Source organism: Sinohyriopsis cumingii, chromosome 1 (genome assembly GCF_028554795.1).
Source record: "Sinohyriopsis cumingii isolate HCF-2022 chromosome 1, ASM2855479v2, whole genome shotgun sequence".
NCBI lineage: Eukaryota > Metazoa > Mollusca > Bivalvia > Unionida > Unionidae > Sinohyriopsis > Sinohyriopsis cumingii.
Window position 1 is genome coordinate 136,496,663 of NC_142961.1, and position 16,228 is coordinate 136,512,890.

The 16,228-nt window shown below is 35.8% G+C and overlaps 1 protein-coding gene and 2 long non-coding RNA genes across 3 annotated transcripts in view; 1 reads left to right on the top strand and 2 right to left on the bottom strand.

Annotated features, from left to right (window-relative positions):
* The window catches only part of LOC149807920 (CAP-Gly domain-containing linker protein 4-like), a 96,877-nt gene extending 85,418 nt beyond the window's left edge, over positions 1–11,459 (bottom strand). Inside the window, exon 1 of the mRNA XM_089971995.1 lies at positions 11,288–11,459. Coding sequence (XP_089828121.1) covers positions 11,288–11,304 — 17 coding nt within the window. The 5' untranslated portion in view covers positions 11,305–11,459. The remainder of the gene's footprint in view (positions 1–11,287) is intronic.
* Positions 11,460–12,137: 678 nt separating this feature from the next.
* LOC149807921 (uncharacterized) lies at positions 12,138–14,078 on the top strand. Its single transcript, XR_016423772.1, has 3 exons — positions 12,138–12,472; positions 12,758–12,985; positions 13,245–14,078. It is a non-coding gene; the product is annotated as an uncharacterized LOC149807921 (long non-coding RNA).
* Positions 13,723–15,704, bottom strand: LOC149807922 (uncharacterized). Its single transcript, XR_016423773.1, has 2 exons — positions 15,384–15,704; positions 13,723–15,063 (listed from the first exon to the last, which is right to left on the bottom strand). It is a non-coding gene; the product is annotated as an uncharacterized LOC149807922 (long non-coding RNA).
* Between the last annotated feature and the right edge of the window lie 524 nt (positions 15,705–16,228).

Below are 16,228 nucleotides of genomic sequence, written 5' to 3' on the forward strand. Positions count from 1 at the left end.
CCAGATTATGGCCCAACATCTAATAACAGTACCAGATTATGACACAATGTCTAATAACAGTACCAGATTATGGCCCAAACAGTACCAGATTATGGCCCAACATCTAATAACAGTACCAGATTATGGCCCAAACAGTACCAGATTATGGCCAAAACAGTACTAGATTATGGCCAAAACAGTACTAGATTATGGCCCAATATCTAATAACAGTACCAGATTATGGCCCAATGTCTAATAATAGTACCAGATTAAGGCCCTAACCATAATTTTAACCCTAACTCTTCAGGGAACCACTACCTCTACTAAGTATGCACATAAAAGATACCGTATATACTCACATAGTCAAGTCCAACAGCAAACAGCACAGACCCTGATCTGCTGTTACAGTAGCAGATTTAGGCCATTGCAGATTGTTTGGCATAATGAAAAGAACAAACAACACAGACCTTAATCTGCTGGTGCAAAGTGCAATTGCAGATCAGGGTCAATGTTGTTCAATGTTAGAATCGATTTATAAACCAGCAATTGTTTATACCATTTCAACCAACTAAAGAGTTATCTTCTACTGTATCTGTAGTCTTGCATATTTTAGGTCAACAACATAGACTAGTATACAATGTCCTAAATGAAATCTGAAACTTATAATTCAGAAATGAAATATTTATATTGACACTCTTGTGATATTATGATAAACTGTGTTTTTGTTTTGCTTTATAAGAGTTAACCAATGGCATTACTGAGAAATGATTAATAAGCCCCTAAACCTTGTCCTTTCATCATTAATATTACAAGTTTGTGAGTCAATCCAAGGAAGGTCAGACAAAGGAAAGTAACTTATAAAAAATGTACTAATTAGGAAATATCTATACAGAAGGGCTAACATTTTCAAGTAGGGTTATACAGATCAAGGAAAGAAAAACATACTGCAACAAAGTTTTCAAAGAGGCAATCAACAGAACCATATTAGTGAACTGCAAGCTAAACAAAAACTAAAATTACACACTGCTTCATACATAAAGCTGCTAGTAGTTAGAGAGAATTCAATTGTAATTTTTAAAATGAGTGTTTTCAAGCAAAAATCTAATACATTCTCACTTAGTACAGCTCTGTGAAAACAGAGTACAATTAAATCTTAATAAATGTTTACAATAATCAAGTGACAATAATCCACACATAGAGTCCAACTTTCTTAAACCAGACACATAAGCTCAATGATGAATGTGTATGGCTCCTATGCTGAAGACCCAGGTTAGATTCCTAAGCCAGGCTGGGTCAGCCACCTTGTTTGTAGGCCAGGCAGGGTCAGCTACCAGGTTGTATCCTTCGCAAGATGTCAGTCTCTGCATTGCCCAACCATAACCTCAAGGCAGAGCACCTTAAAACAGGCTTATCCCAGCCAGTGTTTCTCAGAAGTACATGTACACCAATAACTTAAACTGGACAATATGAGGAGCAAATATATATCTTAACAGTTCTGTAATAGTGACAGATATAAAGAGATTTTGTTTTACTGCATATACTCATGTGTAAGTCAAGTCCAACTGCAATCAACAGAGACCCTGATGTGCTGTCACATAATGCACCATCAATTCAGGGTCTATGTTGCTTGTTGTACTGGTTACTCCAAATAAACTACATTAACTCAAATCTGCCAGCACAATATGCAATGGTAAATCTGGGTCTACGAAGTTCATAGTTGGTCCTGACTTATAATCAAGTACACACAGTACATTAAAACCACCTTATAATAATTCCAATTTTTGTGAACTGACTGCGATTTTTACACTTTGATTGGATGTAAATGGTCACGTGATACTGATCTGGAATCTTTTACTATAGAATTAAATGATCATGGTTGGGTACCTATCGATGTGTACATTTTACCTAATCACTCACAAAGTAAATAAAGTCCAAAGGACTTTATGTAAACTTTGTGAGTGATTAGGTAAAATTTACACATCGATAAATGCCCAACCATGATCATTTAATCCTTATAATTCCAATTTACTTCCTTCCTAACATCAGATCAGGAGATCTAACCAACAAAACATTCACTTTACTGTACATCAGTTTTCTTTCATTAGCCTCTCAACTGCAATATAATACATAGGCCTATCTTAGCTAGCCAAGATTCATTGATTCTTTATACAGTGATACTGGGTAGAATGTCATAGCGGGTCATGCCAGTGATATGCTGTTATGATCATTATTTTAATATATAAAAAAGGGTTGTTGCTGTTAAACAAGGAATATTCCTTTTTTTGAAAATTACGCTTGCGTATGGCATGTGTTGTTATAGCAATGCCATTGTTACTTTCTACGCGTTTCGATCTTTCAAAAGCAAAATCGTGTCCATATTTCGTGTAATCCCTTGGTTGACATATGACTCTGACCTTTAATAACTGCTGCTGTAACATGTCAAGGTAAAATGCAATAATTTCCGAAGATTAGCTTCTAAAGCCTACAATATGCCTTCTTCGGCAAAAGGGTGAGTGTTGGAGTGCAAGAAGGTCTGTGCAATTACAATGTTTTAGCTTCTAATGATCGATTTTAAGCTGTGGCTTGTCACTTTTTATTGGAAATCACAGGAGTGGGTGGGAGGGAGCTTGTTGTTATTAGTATTAGGGTGTAAGGCGTTGATATAGATAAAACTTCACATCAAATGATCTGGTAATAGTGAACCAAAAGTAGTTCACAGAATTTATGGATATGTAAAATTTCCAGATCAGAATCACGTGACCATTTACATCCAATCAAAGTGTAGAAAACACAGACAATTCATAAAAATTGGAATTATACATCGATAAATTCTGCACGTATTTTTGGTTTCTACTAACAAAAATGAGTGTGTGTGTCTGGAACAGCTGGCTGATTAATTCTCAACTTAATGAATAACTAGGCAAATTAATAATTATTGATGACTGCTGAAGATTAAAATAACTTGTATATGGTAAATATCATTTGTATCAATTTTCCACCTCTCATATCAATATGTGTATCGGTACAGAAAAGTATTTATGCATCAATATACTGATGAATCGTTTTACCCCTAGTTGCTATTGCATTATTCCTCACAAGATCATGCGCATAAAGCTAATAATGTTCCACTGTTTTCTATATTTTAAGCCATTGGAATGTCCTATTCCATGATTCATTTCCACCCCCATATTGAACAACTGAAAATCAGGTTATCAAGACATACAGTATGTCATTTCAGTCGACCAATGAGATGGCAGTATTCTATTCAGATGGCTGCACTAGCATTGTATGTGGGCACAATCATGGCCATTTTGAATGGTGGCATGGAAAAATGGTCTGGCACTCCTTAAAGGTATGATAGTAAGTCGAACTTTGTTTAGGTATACTATGCTGAATGCCTGAGCTAAACATCGATACCAAATTTATTATGCTATACATGAAGTGTAGCTTGAAATAGCACTGATTCTTAAATTGGTCACGCAAGAAGAGAGGGAGACATATCCTCGCTTATAGGATTATCCAATACATGTATGATTTGTAGGCAAAATGATACAAGCTCATGTGCCCTATTCCACCACTAGGGTTGAAATTATACCAACATGTCGATATGACTTAAGATACTCAGCTTATGATATGATATATTATCAATACAGATATTACCTCGATAGCCTTTTCATCTTTAGAATGTCTCTCAGTTGTAGGGTCGTGACATTTTAGCTGTGTTGACAAATTGGTTGTATTTCAGATTGACCTAGATTTATTATCTGTTCATATGCCATTCTCATACTTGACAAGATAAAAAAAAACCATACTTTAAAACTGATTAATTATTTGGTGTCATTGATTTTTATTCAACCTTTTAGGCATTTCAGGCTGATCCATTTGATTAGGTACTGGGCTCATCCTCAACACCACACCCTCTGTTTTTGCACTGCATGAATGCTTTATTTTTTTTATAACCAATTTCATGTCTTCGCCTAAATTTAGATGCCATTATGGTTTAACATTTAAAACAGAAGAAATGGGATAATTTCCTTGTGCAAGAAAGTCTAAAACAAGTCTGAATATGGGAGCAGAGCTGCCAACCCTCCAGACTCATAATTAGTGAAACGTATATCATGACACTAATTCCATCCACGTCGATGGTCAGTACTGCATTATATGAAAATCCACAAAATAAACAATAACATTACTGATTACATGTAAAACTAACTATATTTGCTGCCAAATTTACTGATATATACACAAACTTCACACTATTTGTCATGATATAATGCTGTGACAGTGTTGAACTTCCTCAATCGGGCCATGGTAAATTTGTTTTCAAAACAGTTCAGGCTTCTTGAAAGCTGGTTACTTGTGGTGACTAAAATTGTTGCAAATTTTCAGCACCTAAGGAGGCACTTAAAGTTTATCTTATTTTTCCTCACAATAGGAAATAATCTTTCACTGTCACTTTTGCTGATCTATAACTGAGAAAAGACAGGTGCACATACCCACAAGGGTATCGTTGCTTAAAATTTATCTGTCAGACATGTAATATATAATAATAATGCTACATGGTACATGTATGACAGCTAAATTGTATGCAACAATACCAGCCCTTGTGCACATTCCCATTTGTACATTTCACGGCACAATACTGTGTGAAAGGCATAATGTACATCGATGTTTGATGGCTGAACGGAAGGCCAAAGTTTGATGTACTCCAATCTATACTTCACTTTTTATGGAATACAAATACATGTAGTTTTCCTTGAAAGTGAAAACATTTTAACTGCAGTGTAGCTTAATTACGAAATGGTATTAATCCAGAAGACAAAAAGTTGATTAGTAAACGAATAGTGACATGGGCGCATGCGCGGAAAACTGTAAACTCAGGCAAATTACAATATAAATCATGCTAATCTTTCAATCTCAAAAACTTCAACACTTGACAAAACTGTCTTCATGTAGTTTCCCAACTCTATGTGCTTTTTGCTACCAATGTGCTTCCTCACATCGTCCCTGTCACCATGCCCAATGCTAAAATTTGGTACACTGTGTGCAAGAATAATGACGTATATCGGTATTTGATGGCTGAATGCATGGCAAATATTTAGTATGTTCCAAACTAAACATTACTTTTTGTGCAAAAACATTTCTTTTTGCCTGGTGGTCAAGCTGTTTTCAAATAAGCCATAATGAACAGAAATTCAAGTCAGTGTTGGCGGAGGGGCCCCGAGTGGCCGAGTGGTCTAAAGCGCTCTCCATTACGGATCACTGCCATCTCACCTCTGTCTGCGTAGGTTCAAGTCTCGGATTTGGCCAATGTGGGTATGTGAGAAAGCTTGCCAGTAGCTTCTCGAGGGTCGGTGGTTCTTTCCGGGGATTTCCTGGGTTCTTCCTCCACCATTAATACTGGCCGCCATGTATAGCCTATCTTGTGCTGAAAAACGGCGTTAAAACATACAACAACAACAACAGTGTTGGCGGGCCAGTTTTTCAAAAGAATTTGTACAACTACTTTTATACACATATTAAAATATGCTAAAATGCTTGCTACCCAGCCAAATGTACCAATCTGCTATAGCTCTACTTCTACTGGACCATTTCGGCAATGGCCAATTTCACAACTAGCACTTAACATGAAAATTTAAAATAATTGAGAAGTGGGGAATTCGTGATATTTTTGCACGTAGCATGAATCCATGAATTGCCATAAGAAGTCATGAAATTCATGCCAAAATCATGAGGGTTGGCAGCTATGTGGGAGACATGATGAGTAAGAAAAATCCTTCACACAGTACCTCATGCAGATTCAAAACATCTGCCATGGACACAAGACATTTGTTCATTGGATTAAAAAAGTGAAATTATTGATAACACCCTGTTCCCTTCTAAAAATTAACAAGGCTACTATAACTTATGTGGTCTGGAATCCTTGTCGATTCTGTGTTAATTTTATTTGATCATGGCATATTCAATCTCTTAATTACATATATCAGCACAAAAGACATTCCAAACTTGTTCCCCATGTATGATTCAAGTAATCAACAGATCATTCACTTTTCCGAACATTTTCTGCTGCTTTGTATCTATTTCTATTGGGTTTGTAAGTCAATATTTCTGGTGTGTCACACTACACTTAGTTCTCATTGACAGTTATTATTTTTATCTATCACTGAACAAACAATACCCACAATCAGAAATGAATTTAACAGATTTCACTGTGTGACATAGCAGATGCCTAGACATCATACTGAAGTCAAGCTGACATGATGTGAAGCAACAGCGAAACGTTGCATAAGAGTGGTTATTAAATAATCAGTAAATTATTTAAATCACACAAAGGGAAGGCACTGGTTTTAAATAGGCTGTCACAAAAAAAAATCGCCAACCTCAACATTTTTGTCTCCAACTTTAATTTTTTTTGTACCATTTTCGTAACTGAGTACTACCCTTACTTCTCAATATCCTCGGTAATATTGCTGACATAAGCAGTATTTGGGATGGGGGTGAGAGACTGAAAAAAAAAGCAAATTTTGCAGAAAAGCAAATTTGTAAGAGGTGATCTGACACAAGTGAGTAGGATTTATACTGAGAGAAACTAATGGAAATTTTGATTAAGACAGGACAAAACTAGTCAGAAATACATCTGTATATTGACAACTTACCTTTGTATTGTACAATCCATAATGCAGTAAGTACCATACATTTATATATAAAAAAAATCCATCACTTTGAGTATATATCACATGTTAGAAAATTTAGTCATATCCTGTTAGAAAACACAAATAACACATATCATCTTACATGGGATGAGGCTATTCATAGCAAAATGAAAATGTGAGCAAATCAAAAAGTCTTTGTGAGATGTCCCACCTTCAATTAAGTAGATGGCCTGATATCTATAGTTTCAAAAGATTGGAAATTTAAACTGCATTTTATGCTACTGCTGGTAGCGATCGTAAGCATAAACATTTTTCCTGCAAACAGGAAACTTTCACAGCACAATACACATGTTCCAATCACATTGGTAAATGTAACAATCTATCAGATTTCATTGCTTTTATTCAAGTTTTATGCTGACTTTCTTTGATGAAAGGTGCTTAGTTTTCTTTGATGATTATATAGTTGGGTTGTTTTGATGAAGGTCTCATGTGTAATTTGATTCAACAAAAAGCCAACTTTGGAGGACAAAACAAATACTGGTTTGCTGTTGTGGCAGCAACATGAAATAACTGTTGAACACTGATTGAGACTTAATTTTTTTTTAAAATTTGCGTGTGTGTGTGATTATGATTTTTAACGTAGCTTTAACAATTTTTCAGTCATATTGCTACGATGTCTGTAGTGTGGCAGTTTATAGTGTTGTCCAGCACTGGGCCATCATGCTGCAGACATGTAGTATGATGTCTCACCCAGTCACATTATTCTGACATCAGGCTGACCAGTCCTAACACTAACCTCTTAATGCTGAGTGTCTAGCGAGGCAGCTGTTAGTACCATTTTTTTAAGTCTTTGGTATGACTGCCGGGGTTCAAACCCACGACCTCCCGCTTCCGAGGCGGACGCTCTAACCACTAGGCTACAGGAGTGGTTTTCTTTTTCATTTGCTAAGTAAAACAATCTGTGCTTGAATGGTAATCAATTTTCTTAGAAGTTTCAGGAAAACTGTTTTTGTCTGATACATTCCCTCCCTCAAAGGATTAGCCATCATTTGGTTGATTGTAGCAGTTCCCGTTCCTGCCTTCAGTGGTTGGTCCATTGTAGCATGACTATTTGAGTTACTGAGTAATATAACACCATACAGTACTCGGGCCAGATGTCAGCATCAGCAGATTATGATATAGCAATAACAACACACTGTTATGATGGTTTGTCAGTATGAATAAAGGATTTTCTTACTTAATGATAGATTCCAGTTAATTTTATATGCAAGTCTGCAGCTTCCTTTCATGGTACCTTTGAATTTCTCCACTCCAAAACCAATAGTGTACAAACGAGTTTTAACACCCAAAAATGTTGTCGCCCCTAATATCTCCAGATGTTTACTTGTTGCCAAAAAGAAAAAATCACAATTTGCGACAAATCTGGAATGTCTTCTCTATGTTAATACATGTCTTCTTTATGTTAATACATTATCAGTGGCTGAGCATTCTGACATAAAATAATTAGCATGGAACTGGCAAGGGGTCAGACAAATTTCAGACCACATGAGTTAGTCATCTTCTGTTTGTTAATTTGTTGTTCAAGGGTTTAACGCCATTTTTCAGCACAAGATAATTAGGGTATATATGGCGGCCTGTGTAACTGGTGGAGGAAGAACCCTGGAAAACCCAGGGAAGAACCACCGATCTATGAGAAGCTACTTGCAGGCTTTCCCATGTACCCACACTAGCCGAGCCTTGTACTCGAACCCACACAGACAGAGGTGAGATGGCAGTGATCTGGAATGGTGAGCGCTTTAGACCACTCGGCAGGACTGCAAGTGGGTATTGTCAAAAAATATTTTTTTGCATTACTGACAAATAAATGTGTGTGCCTTCTAAAGTTATCTAAAGAATAAAACAACTAACTGCTGATGATTAAAGTAACTTGTATGGGGTGAGTATCATTTGTTTGATTCTTCACCTCTTGTATCAATATGAGTTATGATATGGAAAAAAATAATGATACATCAATATTATCAGTTAGTTCTTAGTAAACCCCTAGCCACCATCACAATGGTGGCAAATTGCAACTCTCTGACAGGCAGTTGGCTCTGACCACACACCCAAACATAAATGTAAAAATACATCAAATGGAATGGGAAGGGTCAGAGGAAGCTCAAGTTCTACAATGTAAGACATCTATCCTGATATTTATGTTGTTTGAAACGCAACAGTTGCAGAGGAACATTGACAAAGTTGGTCGAAGATGTGGTATGTTTCCTTAACAGAACAAATGAAAACATACTAATATTGACAAATGTGATTAGATAGATTTGCTTCGTTAAAGAGACTCAACTCTATTTTAACCCTTTACCTCATGCAAGCGCCTTTGTATGCCTCTACCCGATTTGCATACAAATGCGTTTTGATGCCTGCTGTAAACATCAGCCATATTGAGCAGGTTTTCGTAGTGCCACCTTCGGGGAAAACCCCCTATTAGATACTACATTCATTGCTGTGAATGATCATTACATCAGATTACACAGTCGCTGTTTATGCTCTGGTCGAAATCTGCGATTTAAAGTAACTGGGTCATATTCCCCACTGTCCAAAATGGCTGTCACAGATTTCGTTCAGTACTTACAGAGTTTTCACGATTAGAATCACAACTATGAAAGCTTTAATAACTTAAGTAAAGGCTCTGATATTGATGTAGGCAGCAATTAGTTTTTATAAATTATCAAATTCAGATGACTTAGTGATGTAGATGCAAATTTCAAGTATGAGAAATGGCAGCTATGGTAGGTCATGCAGCTTCACTGACTTGATGGTGAACGAGTTCTCTCATGATTGTAAAGCATATAACAAATTCTTCTGTGAAAAGTAATTACACAGCTATAACGAGCAGACTTTACTCTTAAATTTTTCCACTCATAATAGATGTGTACCAAAAATGTAAAATGGTTAAAACTGCTGTTAAACATAACATGCACTACACTGCTTAACAGTTAACAGGCAGGCCTATGTGTACGGAGTCGAATAGGTAACAGATGTTCTTTTTATAGCGCACTGCACTGGGTAACTTTGCTACATGTGTGTCAAAGGGCTAAAAAGACATACACTCTATGAGGTGAAGGGTTAACTGCCTTCAACATATCTTGGCTACCATCTCACAAATCATCCAAGTGAAACATTATGTCAATGGAACTTGAAAATGCATCCAATTGCTTGTGTCAGAATTTGATTCCATCAGGAAAAAGACATCAGCATAAGTAGAGTCTGACTAAAACAATTAGGCTCTAATCTGCAGCAAACTGTAAATAATGGCTGCCTAGCATGAGAGACAGTCCTGAAAATTTGGCTTCATGTTCTATGTCATTATACTAGGAGACACTCTAAATGCCATTTATTTTGGAGTAAGGTGTTGACTGAAACAAAATAATTTCTGGGTAGTTGTCTTACATTGCAAGACAATGGAAACTTAGACTATAATATTCATACACCCTTTGTTTGTATCCCCCGCCACAGGAGTCTGACATTTTATCAATAAAGTACGATGAAATCTCTGACAACACAAAATCACCTTATTGGTACCATAAATTACTGTCACAAAGTCTTTCTACAGGACACCATCAGGCAAAAGTAGCCTACTGTGCTAGATTCTACCCTGCTGTAATAAAAGTTAGGGTCTAATACTCATACCAATCACAGAGCAGAGTCTGTGTTATCTTCTAACACTACCGAATCCAGCATCTGTCTTTGCTTTAATATTGGAAGTGTGTGGACATCATCAACACTCATTTCTATCTTAAATTTAACTAGATATTTCTGTTTATTTATATAAAATTATCATATAAAATCTGAAATAAAAGACAAGTCAATCATTTTATTTTGTGAAATTACTTTCAAAGTGTTATTCATCCCATGGCAGAATTGGCTACTTCCGCCTGATGGAGTCCTGTGGAAAGACTTTGGAACCATAATTCTCAAAATAAAGGTTAATTCGCTGGATTAGATTCATGCGATGGTCGTCCGAGAGTTATGTGTTGGTACACTACTGTATTCTGAATGGATATGTGTAGCTTTTCAGTCTTTTGGTGATTCTGAAGCAATAAAAGATGTGTGACAAAAGTCAAATAAAGCAGAGGGTTTATGTCATGCTTTCACTCCTTGTGTTAATTTATAGTAGACATAAGGTGATTTCGTGTTGTCAGAGATTTCATCGTACTTTATTGATAAAACGTTAGACTCCTGTGCCTCCACACACCAAGTTTAAAACTGAAAAGCATTAATGATATAAGAAATTCACAAAACTTAATCCCATTGATCATTTTATAACTTTTAACCTGACTGTCGCTAGGTGGTCTCTAACGCTGAGGGGTTGGGGCAGGTACAAACAAACGTGAGGGTGTGCGAATACAATAAAAAGAAAGTTAATTTACCACTTCGGCATAAGCAAGTTTATTCAGGTAGAAGGTCAAAATATAGTTTATAACAAATAGTAACTGTATTAGAGAATTTATAAATAATGAAAAGTTAAGTATTATCAGAGGTAAGACATAACAGATATATAATTTATTAAGTACAGCTGATCTTAAGCTGAGATGGGGTCGGGGAACGTGCATGGGTATGGAAAGTAACACTTGAATTCCGAGTTCATGCAAATGCTTTACCTCAAGTTGGACTTCATTGCACCCCATACAAATATTAGAATGGAAACAAAAATGGTGGCAAGTTCTCACAAGAAGCTGTCATGCTACGTGCATGCAGTGTGGATTTGTCTACACACACAAAGAAAGAATCAAGTCCTTCTGCTCCATATTTAAGGAAGTAATACAATCGGACACCGGAACAGGTGCGGGACAGTCCTGCGAGAGTCGTTTCCCTTAGACTAGGCCTTGACCGTTCAAAGAAGAATGGAGATAAATATTGCACTGTTTACAGGATTTCCTATTTATGAAATCCGTCGAAATTAAAGATTTTTTTCTTATTTTCAAGCATATAATTGACACATATTGAAGGTCTGTGCTAAGAGTGAAGCAACAGGAACATTCTGTTATGTGGCCTGCAAAAGCCAGTAACGTGATTAAAAGAAAAATATATCTGATTGTAAACAGTTATACATGGTAAACTGGCTGATTTTGACCAGCCTTAATTCGGCCCAAATTACTGGCTGATGAGGCCTGATTCGGACCATGTGAGACATGGAGGATTACAAATGGGTAACGATTAATATTGAATTTATGAAACTAGTTGAATAAATTTGATATTAAATCATTACCCATTTGAGATTCTTCTTATCACAGTTTTTATTTCAGTGTAAATTATTTAGATAGAAAGAATAACGAATAATTTTGTTCGTTGTGACAGACGGTGCACCTTTCATTTATTGTGCATAAAATATAGTCCCAAACAAAGTTGAACTAGTAAAAGTAGATTGTACATTTTTACAAACTATAAATCAAAGAGAAAGCTTCCATCTGAATAAACAGAACATTTTATAATGACAAAAGCATTTTTCAAAACAGAATTCTCGCAGTCGGACTGACGTCATCGAGTCACGTGCTCAACATAGCAACTCGTCCGCCATATTTGTTTGGGGGACACGTTTGTGAAAGATCGAAATTCGAAGAATTCAGTTATTATATTAGATTAATTGTTAAATTTAATTGAAATGTCTTACCAATTTCAAGACAATTTGGCTTTGGACGCACAACAGAGGTACTTGGTAAAACTGAAGTTGATTGCAATGGATATTTGTCCTTATAAGGTGCCCGCTGATACCTGGATCAATGACCCGAAACAATGGCCAGCTACTGAATACCACGATGTTTATAACTACCTGATTAAACATCCACGTAAGTATTTATTTTATTTGACGGATGAATTAACGTATTTCTTTGAATGTAAATAATAATATTACTAAATGTTGCAAATAACGGTAAACTACAATAAATTGATGCTTGTAAATAGTGAATAGTGGTGCTTGTAAATACCATGTTGACAAAGCTAGTAGTGTAAGAATTTGTAGAATAGAAAGAAGGTATTGTCTATATATCTTTTACATTTTCATTTAATAGATTCAACTAATTGTTTTTACATAATTATTCAAATTTAAAACAACTTATCATTTTCATTTACAGGTATTTATTCTGCTGAGGCAATGGAGAACTATAGGTCTCTAGAGGCACACATTTTTTTGTGTCAGGGTGGGTTCAGACTGTTTTCCACATGAAGACTGACAGTGGACATTATGTTTTGAAAGCTGATGTAAAGCCTTCTTGGAGAGTGACTGAAGAACCCCACCACCCATGGGTTGCATTAAAAAGATCAGGACCTGTTATTGCAGCACATTGTAACTGTATGGCTGGGTAAGTACATGTAACTTAGTTAGCATGACATAAATTTAGACAATAAGGACACTGTCACCTACTCAAACCATTTCTTTTCATTGTATACTGGAAAATCTGGGATAAACGCTGAACTCTGTAAACAGCCCAATAAATTTAAAGAAAGAATCTAAATCTGTAACCTTATAGTTATACATATGCATATTTTAAGACTATAGTTGCACCAGATTAAGTATATTATATCATAATGTTAACAAAACACTTTATTGCTTTATTATAGGTTAGGAGAGACTTGTTCCCACATTGGTGCATTACTGTTTAAAATAGAAACTGCAGTGCGACTGGGATATACATCGAGCACCTGCACAGACCACCCATGTGAATGGAATGCATGTTTTGTGAAGAAAGTAGAACCCAAAAAAACATAGCTGAGACACAATTTTATAAGACTGCTGCCAAAGAGGCCCTAAAAAGATCTAAGAAAAAGATGAGAAAGATGTCAGAACCAGCAACCGCTGAAGAGCAGAATCGATTTCTGAAAGCACTGGCTAGTTTGGATGAACCTCGTGTTGGTTTGAGTGCCTTTAAAGAGTACAGTGGTCGGTTTGTTTCTCTTGGACCTGAGCCAACATCTAGTAAGTTGTCACCATCCTTCCGAAGCTTTTATTCGGCAAAAATGAGAAAATTGAAGGCGTCGATTTAAACAAGATGTGTGATTCAATTTATGGAAATTGGCAAAAAAATGAAACAGACAACAATTTACTATTAAGTTTGTTTAATAACAATGAACAAATTTATGATGCATGTAAATACGGTCAGCTGTGTACAAAAATAACAACTCATGAGGCATTTCTTTTCATTTTGTCAATGAATTTCAATGTATTCAATGTGATTAATGTATTGACATAATAAAACAGCTTAATGTAGTAATTTACATATATGAGTGTGTTTATTGATAAAAATATTGCATTAAAATACATTTCTAATATTTGTGTCACAGTATACATGTACATGTAAATAATTATTGTCATGGATTATGTTTAAATTTCTTTCATAATGTATTTGACATGTCATCATGAAATGCAACAATTGAAATAAAAATCTCAAACATATATTCTGTGATCCGGTTTACTCTTTAAACACAATCCCAGTCCACAAATTAGTTAGGGCAGCACACACCTTTATTATTCTGTCACAACTCTATAACACCGATTCAACGCTTTCATCTTTAATGCTTTTGACACATCTGATTGGTAAAGTCCCTTTCAATACAGTAAATCTATTTTTCATCAATCCGATCACACGTTCTCTGCCTCCCCATGCATTATATATGTAACTGATGGACCCAAGAGGTGTACAATAAATAAAAACTTTAACTGTGCAGTGTTTCTTGTATGAACTATAACATTGTGCCCTTGCCAATAAATTTTTGGGTGCTTCAATGAATATTTCAAAACAATCTATTATTGAAGTCAGACGAGGAAATTTGGATTTGAACACTGGCGGTATTGTGCTGAATATTGTCTCTCTATCAGTCCCCTTGATCATGAATCCAATTTTTTCATGCATGAGATCAATCCATTTCCAGAAGCAGTCAATTGTTGTTGATTTGAGACACATTATGATGTAGTTTCACAAGTGTTAAAAACAGTTGTTCCTTTAGTGGCAGGCTGGCTTTATTTGACCATTTACTGGTAATACATGTACTTAAAAAAGTAAACAGCTGTAAAATTATATCCCAGCTAATGCCAGTCATCATCTGGCAGGCATCATTGTTTCCCTCTACTGAAGCTGATGAAAGAGAGGTAGCACTAATTATATGTTCCAGACTTGATGTTTTCTGTAAGGCATCATTTCTTTCTTTTCTGAGATTGTCAATTTCCATATATAGCATTTCTCTCTCAGATTTTTCCAATGGTTGTTTCATTGGCACAAAATGTGGTGCAGTTGAAATTGACTTAACTTCAGGTGACTTTGTTTTCAGGTGTTGTGATTCCTGTGTCATTGTCATCTGAAGTAACAAGATGGTATATCCATTTGTTTGTTGTCATCCATTAACTTCAACTTCTTCGTTGCCTGACATGGTTCAGCCAATTTCACTGTTAAAAGAAGCATATATATATTACTTATGGGAACGTTATGAACTTTCACAAATCTCAATATTGATTGACCAAATTGTTCATCTTGATTAATTTAAAGTTATACAATATACAAACTTGTACCAATGTTTTGTAAATTTGTGTGCACATTTTATACAAATCTCTCTCTCTCGTTGTGAACGGGTACTTAGTGAAACGAAATTGACTTCAGGGTGCGGTAGAACACGTTATATTATAAAAAATTTAATTCCATTTCTCATCATTTACAGTAAATCAGATAACGGTTTAAATGAAGGGATATAAATTAGCATAATACTTACCAGGAATGAAATGTGCTGAACAAACGTAACAGTGTCCGCATCTTGGAGACCAGCGTTTATTTTTATTAATACTGCCGTCAGGATTTAGCTTTGCTCTGCTGATTGCATGTAACCATCTTTCTCTTCGTGAGGATTGATTGGGTATGATATAAAACTTTTGAGCCTGATTTTTCCTCTAGTTGGAATGACAACCTGGTGCACAATAGCTCTTAGGAATTTTACAATGGATTGTGATTACTTGTTTTCCCCCAAACAAATATGGCGGCCGCGTTGTGATGAATGTCACGTGACAATTCCCCGGATGTCCGACTGCAAGAATGATTAATGCTGTGTGATGCCACATTGATGCTGTACTCAGTAGTTTTAGAGTACATGTTTACCCTAAAATGTCTCTTGCAGAACTAAACGTTACATTGTTGCGATTTTTATGTGAAATAGGATTACTGGATGCAGAAATTCCTACATTTACTGCAATGAATTTGTGACCGGATATTTGCAGTATTTGACCGGAACAATAGACTGTGCAGAAGACATAAACAAATTTCTTTTTGAGTCGGATTTGTATCCCAAATATACTGCGTAAAGTCTGATATGGTTGGATAAAGTTCTGTCAGTTAGGAGACCCATTTATGTCTGAATTCTTCTGTGAACAGAGATGAGTTAATTTACTTCTGTAAGTTAACATTTAAGTCACGCTTGTGTATACGGTGGATACTGTATCTATGTTACAGATATACCACTCCTTCACCCCACCCTGCCATCAAATAACATAACAAACCCCTGTAGGGGTAACATATCCATATTCAGACAGCTGAGATAATTTTTCCTCAATTTCCTTTTGCAAG